At 39.5% G+C, this 15,003-nt stretch overlaps 1 protein-coding gene across 1 annotated transcript in view; it reads right to left on the bottom strand.

The window, feature by feature from the left end:
• The window catches only part of tcof1 (treacle ribosome biogenesis factor 1), a 29,033-nt gene that overhangs the window by 4,109 nt on the left and 9,921 nt on the right, over positions 1 to 15,003 (bottom strand). The window contains exons 3-5 of the mRNA XM_061930569.2: positions 6,545 to 6,606; positions 6,377 to 6,426; positions 6,144 to 6,303 (exon numbers count right to left, since the gene is read on the bottom strand). Coding sequence (XP_061786553.1) covers positions 6,144 to 6,303; positions 6,377 to 6,426; positions 6,545 to 6,606 — 272 coding nt within the window. The remainder of the gene's footprint in view (positions 1 to 6,143; positions 6,304 to 6,376; positions 6,427 to 6,544; positions 6,607 to 15,003) is intronic.

The following is a 15,003-nucleotide window of genomic DNA, read 5'->3' as shown; positions in this document are numbered from 1 at the left end:
GAACTAAATATGTTTTAGAATACAGTAAAATGATAAAGAAGAACAGAAAGAGAGTGGAATAGAACCTAAATGCCACCATTACAAGAACAATAAAAATAAGTTTGGCATCCCTTCACATATAGCAGCAATAATGATAAAAATAAGAAGTTTTCTATGCGTTGGTACTTGTAGAGTACCAACACATAGACAACTTTGGAACCAGAAGTATAGACTAAAGAACGAGCAGAGATATGATCAAGTACGAGTATCATGCAGAGTTGCAAATAAAAAGTTGATGTTTAGCTGAAAGCTGCTGTTCCTGCATAACATCATTATTTTTTGAGTCAACATTTTTTTCATTAAAGCAAGTTCAAGACAAACAGTGCAACATTTTTTTCTCTCTCGGAAATAGTATCTATGGTCCTAAAAACTGTCCCTGCATTTTTAAAACAAGCAACAATTACACAATTTTGCACTTTGCACGCAATTGTGTTCTCGCTGTGGAGGAGGATCGCCACTTGCACGCCGCAAATACTTTGCCATTTGTGGCCGCTTGTGTCTTATTACCCAATAAATGCATGACTCAAAGACACACTCCTCTCTTTCTCTTTCAGTGTAAACCTCTAATACGGGGATGTCAAACATGCGGCCCGCGAGATGAGTTTGCATAGTGTAAAATTGAGCTGCATTTTTAAATGAAAGAAACCGCTGTTCTAAATGTGTCCACTGGAGGTCGCAATAGCAATTCTGTTAGGCAAGCAAATAGTTTATAGCAGGGCGAGCAAAACAGTTACACAGTAAAGCGGGGCTGTAACTCCTCCCCCTCGACCCAACGTAAAACAAAGAGGAGTAAAATAAAGACTTCAAATGCTGCATGAGACACTGTACATTGATATAGTTCTGTGAACATTTTTGTCTTCTGTGAGAATTTAAAGAAAGTGAACTGTGGAAATGACAAATGAGGTAGTTGATACATAGAAGAGTTTTTATTCATGCTTTATTTTGTTTTTGTTCAATCCTGTGACTTAAACTTTAGTTACTTTGTAGATACACAGAATGTGCTGCCGCAGTATTCATGGACTTAACAAAAGCATTTGACACAATTAATCATGATATTTTAATACGAAAATTAGAACGATATGGCATCAGAGGTTTGGTATTGAATTGGGTAAGAAGTTATTTAACCAACAGGAAGCAATATGTAAAGATGGGTGAAAATATGTCAACACGGCTAGATATATCCTGTGGTGTACCCCAGGGATCAATACTGGGACCAAGATTGTTCAATCTTTATATAAACGACATTTGTAAGGTTACGAAGGACTTAAAGTTGGTTTTATTTGCAGACGACACAACTGCTTTCTGTTCAGGAGAGAGCACACAGAAGATAATACAAATAATAACAGAAGAAATGAACAAATTAAAAAGATGGTTTGACAAAAACAGACTATCTTTGAATCTCAGTAAAACTAAAATAATGCTATTTGGTAAAAGTAGTAAAGAGCATCATACACAAATACAAATAGACGGAGTAGACATAGAAAGGGTAAAAGAAACTAGATTTTTGGGAGTATTAATAGATGATCAAATGAACTGGAAATCTCATATACAAAACATACAACATAAGGTGGCAAAAAACATTTCAATAATGAATAAAGCAAAATATGTCCTGGGCCAAAAATCACTACATATTCTCTACTGCTCGCTAGTGTTACTATATCTGAGTTATTGTGCAGAAATATGGGGAAATAACTACAAAGGTGCGCTACATTCGCTAACCGTGTTACAAAAAAGATCAGTTAGAATAATACATAATGTTGGATATAGAGAACACACAAACCCTTTATTTATTAAGTCAGAAATATTAAAGTTTGGTGATTTGGTAAAATTGCAAACAGCTAAAATGATGTACAAAGCAAACTATAACCTGCTACCAAAGAATGTACAACAATTCTTCTCAACTAAAGAGGAGAAATATAACCTTAGAGGAAAAAATAATTTAAAACATTTATATGCACGTACAACACTTAGAACTTTTAGCATATCAGTATGTGGAATTAAATTATGGAATGGATGAAGTAAAGAAGTTAAAAATTGTACTGATATGATCCAGTTTAAGAGGTTGTTCAAAATAATAGTGCTTACAGAGTACAAAAAAGAAGAATTATGAGAAATACTTTCAACCTTATTGAAAATACGATATTCTTCATCTCAGTATGTTAATAATGACTGAATTAATTAATTAATTACATATTACAAAACTGTTGTATACTAATTCATAGATGTTATTTTATTATATAAAAAGGTCAGTAAATGATTCTATATATTTGTAAACGCTTTGAAGTGGGAAAGGGGTAGGATTAAATAAGCTTTGCTTCTTCCTACTCCTTTTCGGGCATGATGTAAAATGAAATGATATGAAATTGTGTGATGTATTATGATGTAAGTGTGTTCATGTTCCAAATAAACTAAAAGAAAGAAAGAAAGATTAAGTCTAAGTTCATTGTGTTCCGGTTTTGAAACTGCACCAATTTTCAGCGAGATTTAAGTGTTTTGTTGAGAGGATAGTTTGTGATATGTACATTTTCAAAATGTGTTTCTTCTATTTTGGGCCAAAGTAAAACAAAGAAAACAATCTGAAGTTGTCTTTATTTTTAAGTTATCATGCCATGATTTTACCCGTTTGGCCCACGTGGGAATAGATTTTCCTCCATACGGCCCCTGAGCTAAAATGAGTTTGACACCACTGCTCTTATACCTCGCTAAATATAGCGTCAAAGTCGCAAAATTGGCACCACAGAAATCTTCGGTTACGTCTTATTCTCTGGCAGGTGTGTTGTAAAGTTGATTCACGATACATCCGCAACACTTGCACTATAATTTACTAATGAACGAGGGCGCCAGATGTGCATTTATTCATTTGTATATGGCCACAGAATGGGAAACACTGACCCTGTATTTTCACTGAATGCGGACCGGCTGAGATCGACAGGCGGATCGGTGCGGCATCTTCAGTAATGCGGACGCTGTATCGATCCGTTGTGGTGAAGAAGGAGCTGAGCCAGAAGGCAAAGCTCTCGATTTACCGGTCGATCTACGTTCCCATCCTCACCTATGGTCATGAGCTTTGGGTCATGACCGAAAGGACAAGATCACGGGTACAAGCGGCCGAAATGAGTTTCCTCCGCCGGGTGGCGGGGCTCTCCCTTAGAGATAGGGTGAGAAGCTCTGCCATCCGGGGGGAGCTCAAAGTAAAGCCGCTGCTCCTCCATATCGAGAGGAGCCAGATGAGGTGGTTCGGGCATCTGGTCAGGATGCCACCCGAACGCCTCCCTCGGGAGGTGTTTCGGGCACGTCCGACCGGTAGGAGGCCACGGGGAAGACCCAGGACACGTTGGGAAGACTATGTCTCCCGGCTGGCCTGGGAACGCCTCGGGATCCACCGGGAGGAGCTGGACGAAGTGGCTGGGGAGAGGGAAGTCTGGGCTTCCCTGCTTAGGCTGCTGCCCCCGCGACCCGACCTCGGATAAGCGGAAGAAGATGGATGGATGGATGGACGGACCGGCTTCACCGCGGAAGGGCACCGCCATCTGCCGGCAATCCCCACCGCCGTTCAGTTCCAGCTAAATAGCGCAGACTTTTACGAGATCTCGCAAATCCGCGCATAATCACGGGATAATAAAGCGAACCACAAAAAGTTTACTCTGTCCTTCCAGAGAAGCAGAAGCAAACAAACTCGGTCCTGCCACTTTATTTTTTTGCAGTGAGCAACAATACAACAGTAACATCATCCCTGGCGAGCGTGTCACACAACCCGTCCTCTGCTTTCCCGGTCTTCCGTAGCAGCTGATATTTGACACAGGCTCGGTATATGCCTGCACATTATTCTTTAATTTTGGACCTCCAGAATCACCATGTCCTCATCCATTTGTGTCAACAAGATGACATTAAGTACGAAAACCTTTGACTTCATATCGGGAAGTCGCCCATTAAGACCTTTCAAAGTCTAAAATACGATCCGGCTAGGAAAAGAGGGGGTATTTTATTTTGAAAGTAAACCGGATACTATATTTTGTGTTTGTGCATGACGTCCTGTCCAACATTAGCAGATTTTAGCTGAATTGAACGGGTTTGTTGTGGCGTCCGGAAATAATAGAAGCTCTGCGTACCGTATTTTCCGCACTATAAGGCGCACCTAAAAACCACAAATTTTCTCAAAAGCTGACAGTGCGCCTTATAACCCGGTGCGCTTTATATATGGATAAATATTAAGATTAATTTTCATAAAGTTTAGGTCTCGCAACTACGGTAAACAGCCGCCATCTTTTTTCCCCGTAGAAGAAGCGCGCGGTGCATGCTGGGATATGTGACGTTTCATTTCCATTTGTGTGTTTATGTAAAGACCCCAAAATGGCTCCTATTAAGTGTGTTGTCTGTCTAATTATAAATAATGCAGACGAGGCGTGTTAACTGAGTTCTCAACGTTTACTCACAGCGTGCTCATAACCACATTCTAACTGCCAGCATACAACGCTTCTCAGGGCTACCGCGCATGCTCGTAACTATCGTTGCATGCTGGGTAGTGTAGTTGTTATATTTGCTAGCTCATAACAGCACATTGAGAGACACGCTTACGCGCTTAATTCAATACTCGCCGTCATTCCGGGTGGATTGACAAAAGACCTCCAGCCGCTAGATATTGGTGTCAACAGGGCATTCGAAGCTAGACTGCTAACTGCGTGGGAACAATGGATGACAGAAGGCGAACACACCTTCACTAAGACGAGGAGGCAGCGCCAGACGACGCCAACATCTGCCAGTGGATCGTAAATTTGCCCAACTTTTCACTTCGGACACCGAAGACGAAGGATTTACGAATGAAGAATAACTTCAGAAAGTGAGCGCTATGTTTATTTTGTGTGTTGTGACATTAACGTTCGAGCAACATTATGTTGCTATTGCTCTGCACTATTTTGAATTTTACTATGTTTGTGATTGCACATTTGCGTACATTTTGGGAGTGAACAGAGTTGTTAGAACGCTGGTTTTTAATATATTATTAAAGTTTGACTGACCCATCTGACTGTTTTTTTGACATTCCCTTTAGCGCAGCGTAGGCGCGGCTTATAGTCTGGGGTGGCTTATTGGTGGACAAAGTTATGAAATATGCCATTCATTGAAGGTGCGGCTAATAATCCGGTGCGCCTTATAGTGCGGAAAATACGGTATATTTAGCGATGGAATGGAACGCAATGTCGGTGAAGTTTCGCGAGTAGTGGAAATTCGGGGTCACACTTGTATGGAGCACCAAGTGTTTTTGCACACCGGCGTAAAGAGAGCTCTCACAGGAAGGAGGAGACAAGCTTGGATGTGCAAGAAATGGTAGAAGGATAGGATAGGATAGGATAGGTCTTTATTGTCATTGTACAAGTACAATGGAACTTTGTTTTCAGCACAAACCGTTCAAGATGAGACAAACAAACAGTGTACAGAGTTACAGAACAGGAACGCTGATGGGTCGCCACAAGGCGCCCCGTAAAAGATGGGAAAAAGGTAAAACGCTGGGGAAGGATGAGTAAACAAATACAATCTAGACTGGGCTCCTAAGGGGGCCCAGTCTGGAGTGGGAAAAAACCTCCATAGCAAAGCACATATACATATTACAACGTACATCTCCAGATATCTAGCAACAGAGGGAAGGGAGTGAGGGGCCATGGTGGCAGGCCGCAGCTCTCAGGCGCTGCCCATCCCTCCATCACCCCTATGAGATTTGCGTCGCCTAAACATTGTTGTCTTTTTTAACATTGTCTTAATTATTTAATTGGATTACGATTTAAAATCGATTAATTATGCAGCTCTACATCAAACTGTCCAACAGCTAAGAAATGTGATATCCAGTTGATATTGCACTGATATTGAAAACCTAATTTTAAAATAATATTTGGATTTTTCTTGGATTTTGTCGTAAAAAATATTTTTCCAAAAATGGATCTTAAAAAAAAAAAAGCAACACACACACACACACACACACGCACACACACACACACACACACATGCACACAACCACACACACACACACACACACACACACACACACACACACACACACACACACACACACACACACACACACACACACACACACACACACACACACACCCTACCTGTCATCTGTAGGAGCATGTTCTTCCATTTCTCTACGTCCAAACTACTGTCAGAGTCAGAATCATCTTGACAAGCAGCCACCACCGTTTCTTGCTTCTTGGCTGGTATGGCACTTTCTAACACCTTTTCATCTTTTTTGCTCCTTTTTGGTGCAACAGACTGCAAAGACAACAGGTTAGCACTCTGGCTCGCAAATAAGCAAAGCATTTTTCAGCGTCATGTACAAACTCACTTTCTGTTTTTGCAATTTCTTTGCAGATTTGTTCTCCTCCTTAGAAGCAACTATATTGTGGGGATGGAAGGAACAAATATGTCAGAAATGCAACAATCAAACACTGTTTTCTTACTAATGTACAGTCTTCCTGATGTATTTGTTGTATTTTGAATGTAATACATTTACCTTTAGCTGAAACTGGGCTTGATGCACCTCCATTAGACCTGGAGTGTCTGTTCTTTGAGTGCCTGCAAAAAATTGGAACACATAATATTCACTAAAACGGTATTCAACTTTTTTTTTTAAATAACCTAATCACTGAAATGATGCCAAATTGAACAAAACTTGGCAACACGTTATATTCCTTGATGAATAAATAACTAATATGCTACTGCTTAATCTACAGCTAGTATTTATTTTTGTGTGTGCAAAATTTGTCTCCAGATTGTATCTACTAATGTCTTTACTCTAACACAGTACCGTATTTTCCGCACCATAAGGCGCCCTGGGTTAAAAGCCGCGCCTTCAATGAACGGCATATTTCAAAACTTTGTCCACCTATAAGCCGCCCCGTGTTGTAAGCCGCATCTAACTGCGCTAAAGGAATGTCAAAAAAAACAGTCAGATAGGTCAGTCAAACTTTAATAATATATTAAAAACCAGCGTTCTAACAACTCTGTTCACTCCCAAAATGTACGCAAATGTGCAATCACAAACATAGTAAAATTCAAAATAGTGCAGAGCAATAGCAACATAATGTTGCTCGAACGTTAATGTCACAACACACAAAATAAACATAACGCTCACTTTCTGAAGTTATTCTTCATTCATAAATCCCTCGAATTATTCTCCTTCGTTGTCCGAATTGAAAAGTTGGGCAAATGTGGGATCCAAAATCTCGTCTGGGGCTGTCTCCGTCTCCCTGTCTTGGTGAACGTCACGTGTGTTCGCCTTCTGTCATCCATTGTTCCCACGCAGTTAGCAGTCTAGCTTCGAATGCCCTGTTGACACCAATATCTAGCGGCTGGAGGTCTTTTGTCAATCCACCCGGAATGATGGCGAGTATTGAATTAAGCGCGTAAGCGTGTCTCTTAATGTGATGTTATGAGCTAGCAAATATAACAACTACACTACCCAGCATGCAACGATATTGACGAGCATGCGCGGTAGCCCTGAGAAGCGTTGTTGTATGCTGGCAGTTAGAATGTGGTTATGAGCACGCTGTGAGTAAACGTTGAGAACTCAGTTAACACGCCTCGTCCGCATTATTTATAATTAGACAGACAACACACTTAATAGGAGCCATTTTGGGGTCTTTACATAAACACACAAATGGAAATGAAACGTCACATATCCCAGCATGCAGCGCGCGCTTCTTCTACGGGGAAAAAAGATGGCGGCTGTTTACCGAAGTTGCGAGACCGATACTTTATGAAAATGAATCTTAATATTTATCCATATATAAAGCGCACCGGGTTATAAGGCGCACTGTCAGCTTTTGAGAAAATTTGTGGTTTTTAGGTGCGCCTTATAGTGCGGAAAATACGGTAGTTATTTGTATTGATTGAAAACAATATACTCCTATTTTTTTTGCTCTGATTACTTTTTTGCACACTCTTGGCATTCTCTCGATGAGCTTCAAGAGGTAGTGACCTGAAAGGCCAGTACTGTACTTGAAATTTAGGAATATAAATTGATCGATCCATTGTTACACCCCTAATATATATAACTTCCTTTAGCAACCATTTTTCTTGATTTTTTCATGAACATTTCACAAGCTCTATATTGTATGCCCCCCCCCACCCTCTATTTTAAACTCATATTTGCTAATTAGTATTGTATTTTTTTTAACACATTGTCTTTTATCAATCATACACTTTCTCTATTCTATTCTATGATATAAATTAATTTATAGTTTGTGAAGAAAGAGGTAAAATTAGAAAAGCTCTGCTTCTTACTACTCATTTTCATATACAGTACAAGCCAAAAGTTTGGACACACCTTCTCCTCATTCAATGTGTTTTCTTTATTTTCATGACTATTTACATTGTAGATTGCCACTGAAGGCATCACCACCATGAATGAACACATGTGGAGTTATGTACTTAACAAAAAAGGTGAAATAACTGAAAACAGAGTGTGAATGTTGTCTGTCTATCTGTGTTGGCCCTGCGATGAGGTGGTGACTTGTCCAGGGTGTACACCGCCTTACGCCTGAATGCAGCTGAGATAGGCTCCAGCACCCCCTGCGACCCCGAAAGGGACAAGCGATAAGAAATGGATGGATGTTTTATATTCTAGTTTCTTCAAAATAGCCACGCTTTGCTCTGATTACTGCTTTGTACACTCTTGGCATTCTCTCCATGAGCTTCAAGAGGTAGTCACCTGAAAGTTATTGAGAAGGTTATTGGCTGCAAACTCCCATCCCTCCAGGACCTGTTCTCCTCCAGGACCAGGAGGCGTGTGGGTCGGATCACAGCTGACTCTTCTCACCGTGGACACAAACTATCCTCCCCTGTACCCTCAGGCAGGAGTCTACAGGCCATCCAGACCTACACCTCTCACCACCTGAACAGTTTTTTCCCCTCGGCCATCAGGCACATGAACAATAACAAGATCTGATAGCTCAGTTACAGCTCATGTTATTCTATTCTGTTATACAGGTAAAAGCCAGTAAATTAGAATATTTTGAAAAACTTGATTTATTTCAGTAATTGCATTCAAAAGGTGTAACTTGTACATTATATTTATTCATTGCACACAGACTAATGCATTCAAATGTTTATTTCATTTAATTTTGATGATTTGAAGTGGCAACAAATGAAAATCCAAAATTCCGTGTCACAAAATTAGAATATTACTTAAGGCTAATACAAAAAAGGGATTTTTAGAAATGTTGGCCAACTGAAAAGTATGAAAATGAAAAATATGAGCATGTACAATACTCAATACTTGGTTGGAGCTCCTTTTGCCTCAATTACTGCGTTAATGCGGCGTGGCATGGAGTCGATGAGTTTCTGGCACTGCTCAGGTGTTATGAGAGCCCAGGTTGCTCTGATAGTGGCCTTCAACTCTTCTGCGTTTTTGGGTCTGGCATTCTGCATCTTCCTTTTCACAATACCCCACAGATTTTCTATGGGGCTAAGGTCAGGGGAGTTGGCGGGCCAATTTAGAACAGAAATACCATGGCCCGTAAACCAGGCACGGGTAGATTTTGCGCTGTGTGCAGGCGCCAAGTCCTGTTGGAACTTGAAATCTCCATCTCCATAGAGCAGGTCAGCAGCAGGAAGCATGAAGTGCTCTAAAACTTGCTGGTAGACGGCTGCGTTGACCCTGGATCTCAGGAAACAGAGTGGACCGACACCAGCAGATGACATGGCACCCCAAACCATCACCTAACCATGCAAATTTTTCATTTCCTTTGGAAATCGAGGTCCCAGAGTCTGGAGGAAGACAGGAGAGGCACAGGATCCATGTTGCCTGAAGTCTAGTGTAAAGTTTCCACCATCAGTGATGGTTTGGGGTGCCATGTCATCTGCTGGTGTCGGTCCACTCTGTTTCCTGAGATCCAGGGTCAACGCAGCCGTCTACCAGCAAGTTTTAGAGCACTTCATGCTTCCTGCTGCTGACCTGCTCTATGGAGATGGAGATTTCAAGTTCCAACAGGACTTGGCGCCTGCACACAGCGCAAAATCTACCCGTGCCTGGTTTACGGACCATGGTATTTCTGTTCTAAATTGGCCCGCCAACTCCCCTGACCTTAGCCCCATAGAAAATCTGTGGGGTATTGTGAAAAGGAAGATGCAGAATGCCAGACCCAAAAACGCAGAAGAGTTGAAGGCCACTATCAGAGCAACCTGGGCTCTCATAACACCTGAGCAGTGCCAGAAACTCATCGACTCCATGCCACGCCGCATTAACGCAGTAATTGAGGCAAAAGGAGCTCCAACCAAGTATTGAGTATTGTACATGCTCATATTTTTCATTTTCATACTTTTCAGTTGGCCAACATTTCTAAAAATCCCTTTTTTGTATTAGCCTTAAGTAATATTCTAATTTTGTGACACACGGAATTTTGGATTTTCATTTGTTGCCACTTCAAATCATCAAAATTAAATGAAATAAACATTTGAATGCATCAGTCTGTGTGCAATGAATAAATATAATGTACAAGTTACACCTTTTGAATGCAATTACTGAAATAAATCAAGTTTTTCAAAATATTCTAATTTACTGGCTTTTACCTGTATATGTTGCACGATTACGCCAAGTAAAATTCCTAGTTTGTGAACCCGCTCTCAAACAATGGCAATAAAAACTCTCAGCTCATCGAGAGAATGCCAAGAGTGTGCAAAGCAGTAATCGGAGCAAAGGGTGGCTATTTTGAAGAAACTAAAATATAAAACATGTTTTCAGTTATTTCACCTTTTTTTTTGTCAAGTACATAACTCCACATGTGCTCATTCATAGTTTTGATGTGACAATCTACAATGTAAATAGTCATGAAAATAAAGAAAAAGCATTGAATGAGGAGAAGGTGTGTCCAAACTTTTGGCCTGTACTGTACAATACAAGGACACAGCTCATGAAAAACATTATTTTTTGTTATTGTCATTGTAAGTGGGCCAAAACATTATTATTAGAAAATAATCTCTGCTGTCGTTAGATCATGACAATATTACATACCTGCCAACTACTCTGGTTTTCCCGTAATTAGTACGGTTTTCATCATCAACCTATTCCGGGTTACGGTTGCAGTGATAAAAAATACGGTTTTTCATTAATTAAAAACATTTAAAAAAAAAAAAAGTTTTATTCACGAAATCGCGTAACAACAATGACAATCGACACTGCTTCCCGTAACTTCCTATCGAGCCATTCCGAATGCCATGCGCGAGGCTATTTATAGCACCGCTGCCAAGCACGAGGCACCTGTTGCCATTGTTTCCAAACGAGCGAACGATCATGGAATCAGCCGGAGAAAAATCGCAAACGAGTCTTAAACCGAAAAGAAAACTGCAGTCATTCCGTGAAGAATATTCAAAAGCCTATCCGGGAATAATTATCCGTTCCAAAAAGGGTGAAAACTACGCGAATTGCACCTTGTGCAGACAAGATTTTTCGATCGGACACGGAGGAATTAGCGATGTAAAAGACCACGTTGGGACAAAAAAACACAAGTCTAATGCCGTTGCTAGCGATACAAGTGGAAAACTTTCAACGTTTTTCGTCGCCCAAACAGATTCTTTGGATGTGATAAATGCCGAAGTTTTATTTACGGAGGCAATAATTGAGCAAACAAAAAGGTAATGACACCAATGTTATCTATTGGAATTGTTTAGTACTGTTATACTGTTAAAAGTGTTTATACCATTTATGCTTTCAAGTCCAAGTTGAAGAAATCTTGTTAAATGTTGACAGCATAACTACCAAAATACAGAAGTATGTCCTTAATATTTTTGCAGTGCTATTTCTGTTGAAAAGTTCAAATGATTACATTAGAGATGTGATGTGCCACTTTTCAAGTGTCTGATGGCTTAAATTCATTTTCATTCATTTTTCATATTTTGAATTATTTTGAAAGGCTTACAAAAAAACTACATTTGAATTGTAATTCCATGCTATTGACAGGACTATTAATTTTAATGAAGTTAGCTTACCATGTTTACAGTATGATAATTGTGATAGAAATGTGAATTTTAGGCACAGAATATTTTTTACAATTGAACAAAGTAGTAGATTATACAATCTTGGACAGAAAGTTAATAATGGCACCAATTTTTTTTTAATGGAATTGTTTAAATGATAATAAATGGGTTGTACTTGTATAGCGCTTTTCTACCTTCAAGGTACTCAAAGCGCTTTGACACTACTTCCACATTTACCCATTCACACACACATTCACACACTGATGGAGGGAGCTGCCATGCAAGGCGCTAACCAGCACCCATCAGGAGCAAGGGTGAAGTGTCTTGCTCAGGACACAACGGACATGACGAGGTTGGTACTAGGTGGGGATTGAACCAGGGACCCTTGGGTCGCGCACGGCCATTCTTCCACTGCGCCACGCGTTTGGTACTGTTTTACCATTTGTTTACTGTAAAAGTTGTTTATACTGTTTATACTTTCAATGAACAAATTGAAGTCTTGTGAAAGGTTGACAGGATAACTGGCATTAACTGTCAAAATAATTTCAAACTATTGAAGTTAGCTTACAGAATAAACATGTCAATCAACCCATATGATTTTTGCTGTAATATTTTTGTTTTGAAAAGTCACTGTGACTGATAGAAAAGTGATGGTTTTAGCAACATTTTAACCTGTCTGAATGCTAATAATCATTTTGCGTCGGGGGGCGAAGGAACCCCCCACCAGGACTTTGTCCTGGACCTACCGGGGCCTGCGGCCCCTGGACCCTGGCTACTAGGTTTTTCTGATTTCAAAAGTTGGCAGGTATGCAATAAATTGTTATTTAGTCAGGTTTGGGACAGGTGTGCTGCAGGTGTGCACGTCTGACGTCGCTCACATGTGCTCCACTGAATGTACATAACTCCACATATAGACGGAAATAGAAATTGACAAATAGACGGAATAGAAATTGAAAGAGTAAATGAAACCAAATTTCTAGGTATAATGATTGATGATAAATTGAACTGGGAATCTCATGTAAAAAATATACAACATAAAGTAGCAAGAAACACATCAATAATGAATAAAGCAAAACATATTCTAGACCAAAAATCACTTCATATTTTCTACTGCTCGCTAGTTATTGTGTAGAAATATGGGAAACAACTACAAATGTGCGCTTCATTCATTAACGGTGTTACAAAAAAGATCAGCTAGAATAATACATAATGTTGGCTATAGAGAACATACAAACACATTATTTATTGAATCAAAAATACTGAAATTCCACCACATAGTGAATTTGCAAACAGCTAACATTATACACAAAGCAAACTATAACCTGCTAGCCAAGAATATACAACAATTCTTCTCAAAAAAAGAGGACAGATATAATCTTAGAGAAAATTGTAGTTTAAAACATTTGTACACACGTACAACACTTAAGACCTTCAGTATATATCAGTATGTGGAATTAAATAATGGAATGGATTAAGCAAAGCAATCAAACAATGTACTAACATGATCCACTTCAAGAAACTCTTCAAACTTAAAGTGTTTACAAAGTACAAAGAAGAAGAACCATGATAAACATTCTCAATTTATTTCATCCAACCATTCATTTTCAAGATAATCTTACTAATCTCTCTATATGAAATAAGGCTGAAACGACGCGTCGACGTAGTCGACGTCATCGGTTACGTAAATACGTCGACGCCGTTTTTGTGCGTCGGCACGTCGCATATTTACGTCACACTACTTTACTGTCATGGCGGAGCGCAAAGCAGACGATGCGAGCGAGGGGAAAAAAGCACGCCAAAAATCGTCAAAAGTGTGGGAGTATTTCAATAAACGGCCTAATAATGTTGTTGTATGCACACTGTGTCGAGCGGAAATGGCCTATCATAGCAGCACAACGGCTATGAACGAACATTTGAAAAGAAAACCCCCGACAGCGTTCTTGCCATCACCATCAACAAGTCAATCGTCCGCGTGCGTATACGTTGTCATTATTACACAAAAACATGAATGTGTCATTTGTATCTGCGTTGTAAATTCATAAACTAAAGCACCGTTTCGCTCTGAGAGGCGCGTTTGGCGTGCCTGTTCAGTGTTTACAAAGACGCGCTCCTCTTTAACGCTGTGGAGAGGCGGCGGCGGCGAGCGAGCGGCGAGGCGGGGCGCGCCGGGAGCGACGCCGCAATCGTGCCCAGGTGCGCGATCCGCGCAGTTGGAAGAGAAAAGACTTTGTGTAAAATTAAAAGATTGTAAACCTGGCAAAGCCGTCTGGCGTTCAGTCTGTCGGTCCTGAAAGAACCCCACGGCACAAGACGTGTCACAAACGCTAACGTTAATTAGTTGTGCAAATACCTTTTACAACATTAACAGTTACATATACTATGTACAAACCAACAATTAACTTTCACTTTAATCATACTATCATTGTTGTGTTATTAAGCAAAATAAGCAATACTTTTACTTTTGTTGAAATGTTTACACTGTACACTTTTTTGTATTGGATGTTTAGCTTTATTTTTGCACATTTTAGCAAATAAGCAATACTTTTACTTTTGTTGAAATGTTTACACTTGTTACAGAATATTTCCGTTTTGCACTTTTTTGTATTGGATGTTTATCTTTATTTTTGCACATTTTAAAGCAAAATAAGCAATACTTTTACTTTTGAAATGCTTATACTATTCCAGAATATTAAGATTTGCACTGGATGTTTACTTTTATATTTGCACATTAAAAAGCAAATAAGCTACTTTTAATTTTGTTAAATGTTAAAAGTTTTAAATGTTTACATTGTTACAGAATATTTTGTCATGTTGTTGTCAATGTTGACTGAGTGGCCATCCTTTTTTTTTGTAAATAAAAGCCATGCCTTTTGAAAAAACTGGCCTACATTTATTTTTTCCTCATTTTAAATTAAAAAAAAAATCGGTAAAAGGAAAAATAATCTATAGATTAATCGAAAAAAATAATCTATAGATTAACCGATTAATCGAAAAAAT

The sequence above is a fragment of the Nerophis lumbriciformis genome, linkage group LG36 (genome assembly GCF_033978685.3).
Source record: "Nerophis lumbriciformis linkage group LG36, RoL_Nlum_v2.1, whole genome shotgun sequence".
NCBI lineage: Eukaryota > Metazoa > Chordata > Actinopteri > Syngnathiformes > Syngnathidae > Nerophis > Nerophis lumbriciformis.
This window is presented reverse-complemented; position numbering and strand designations above follow the sequence as displayed.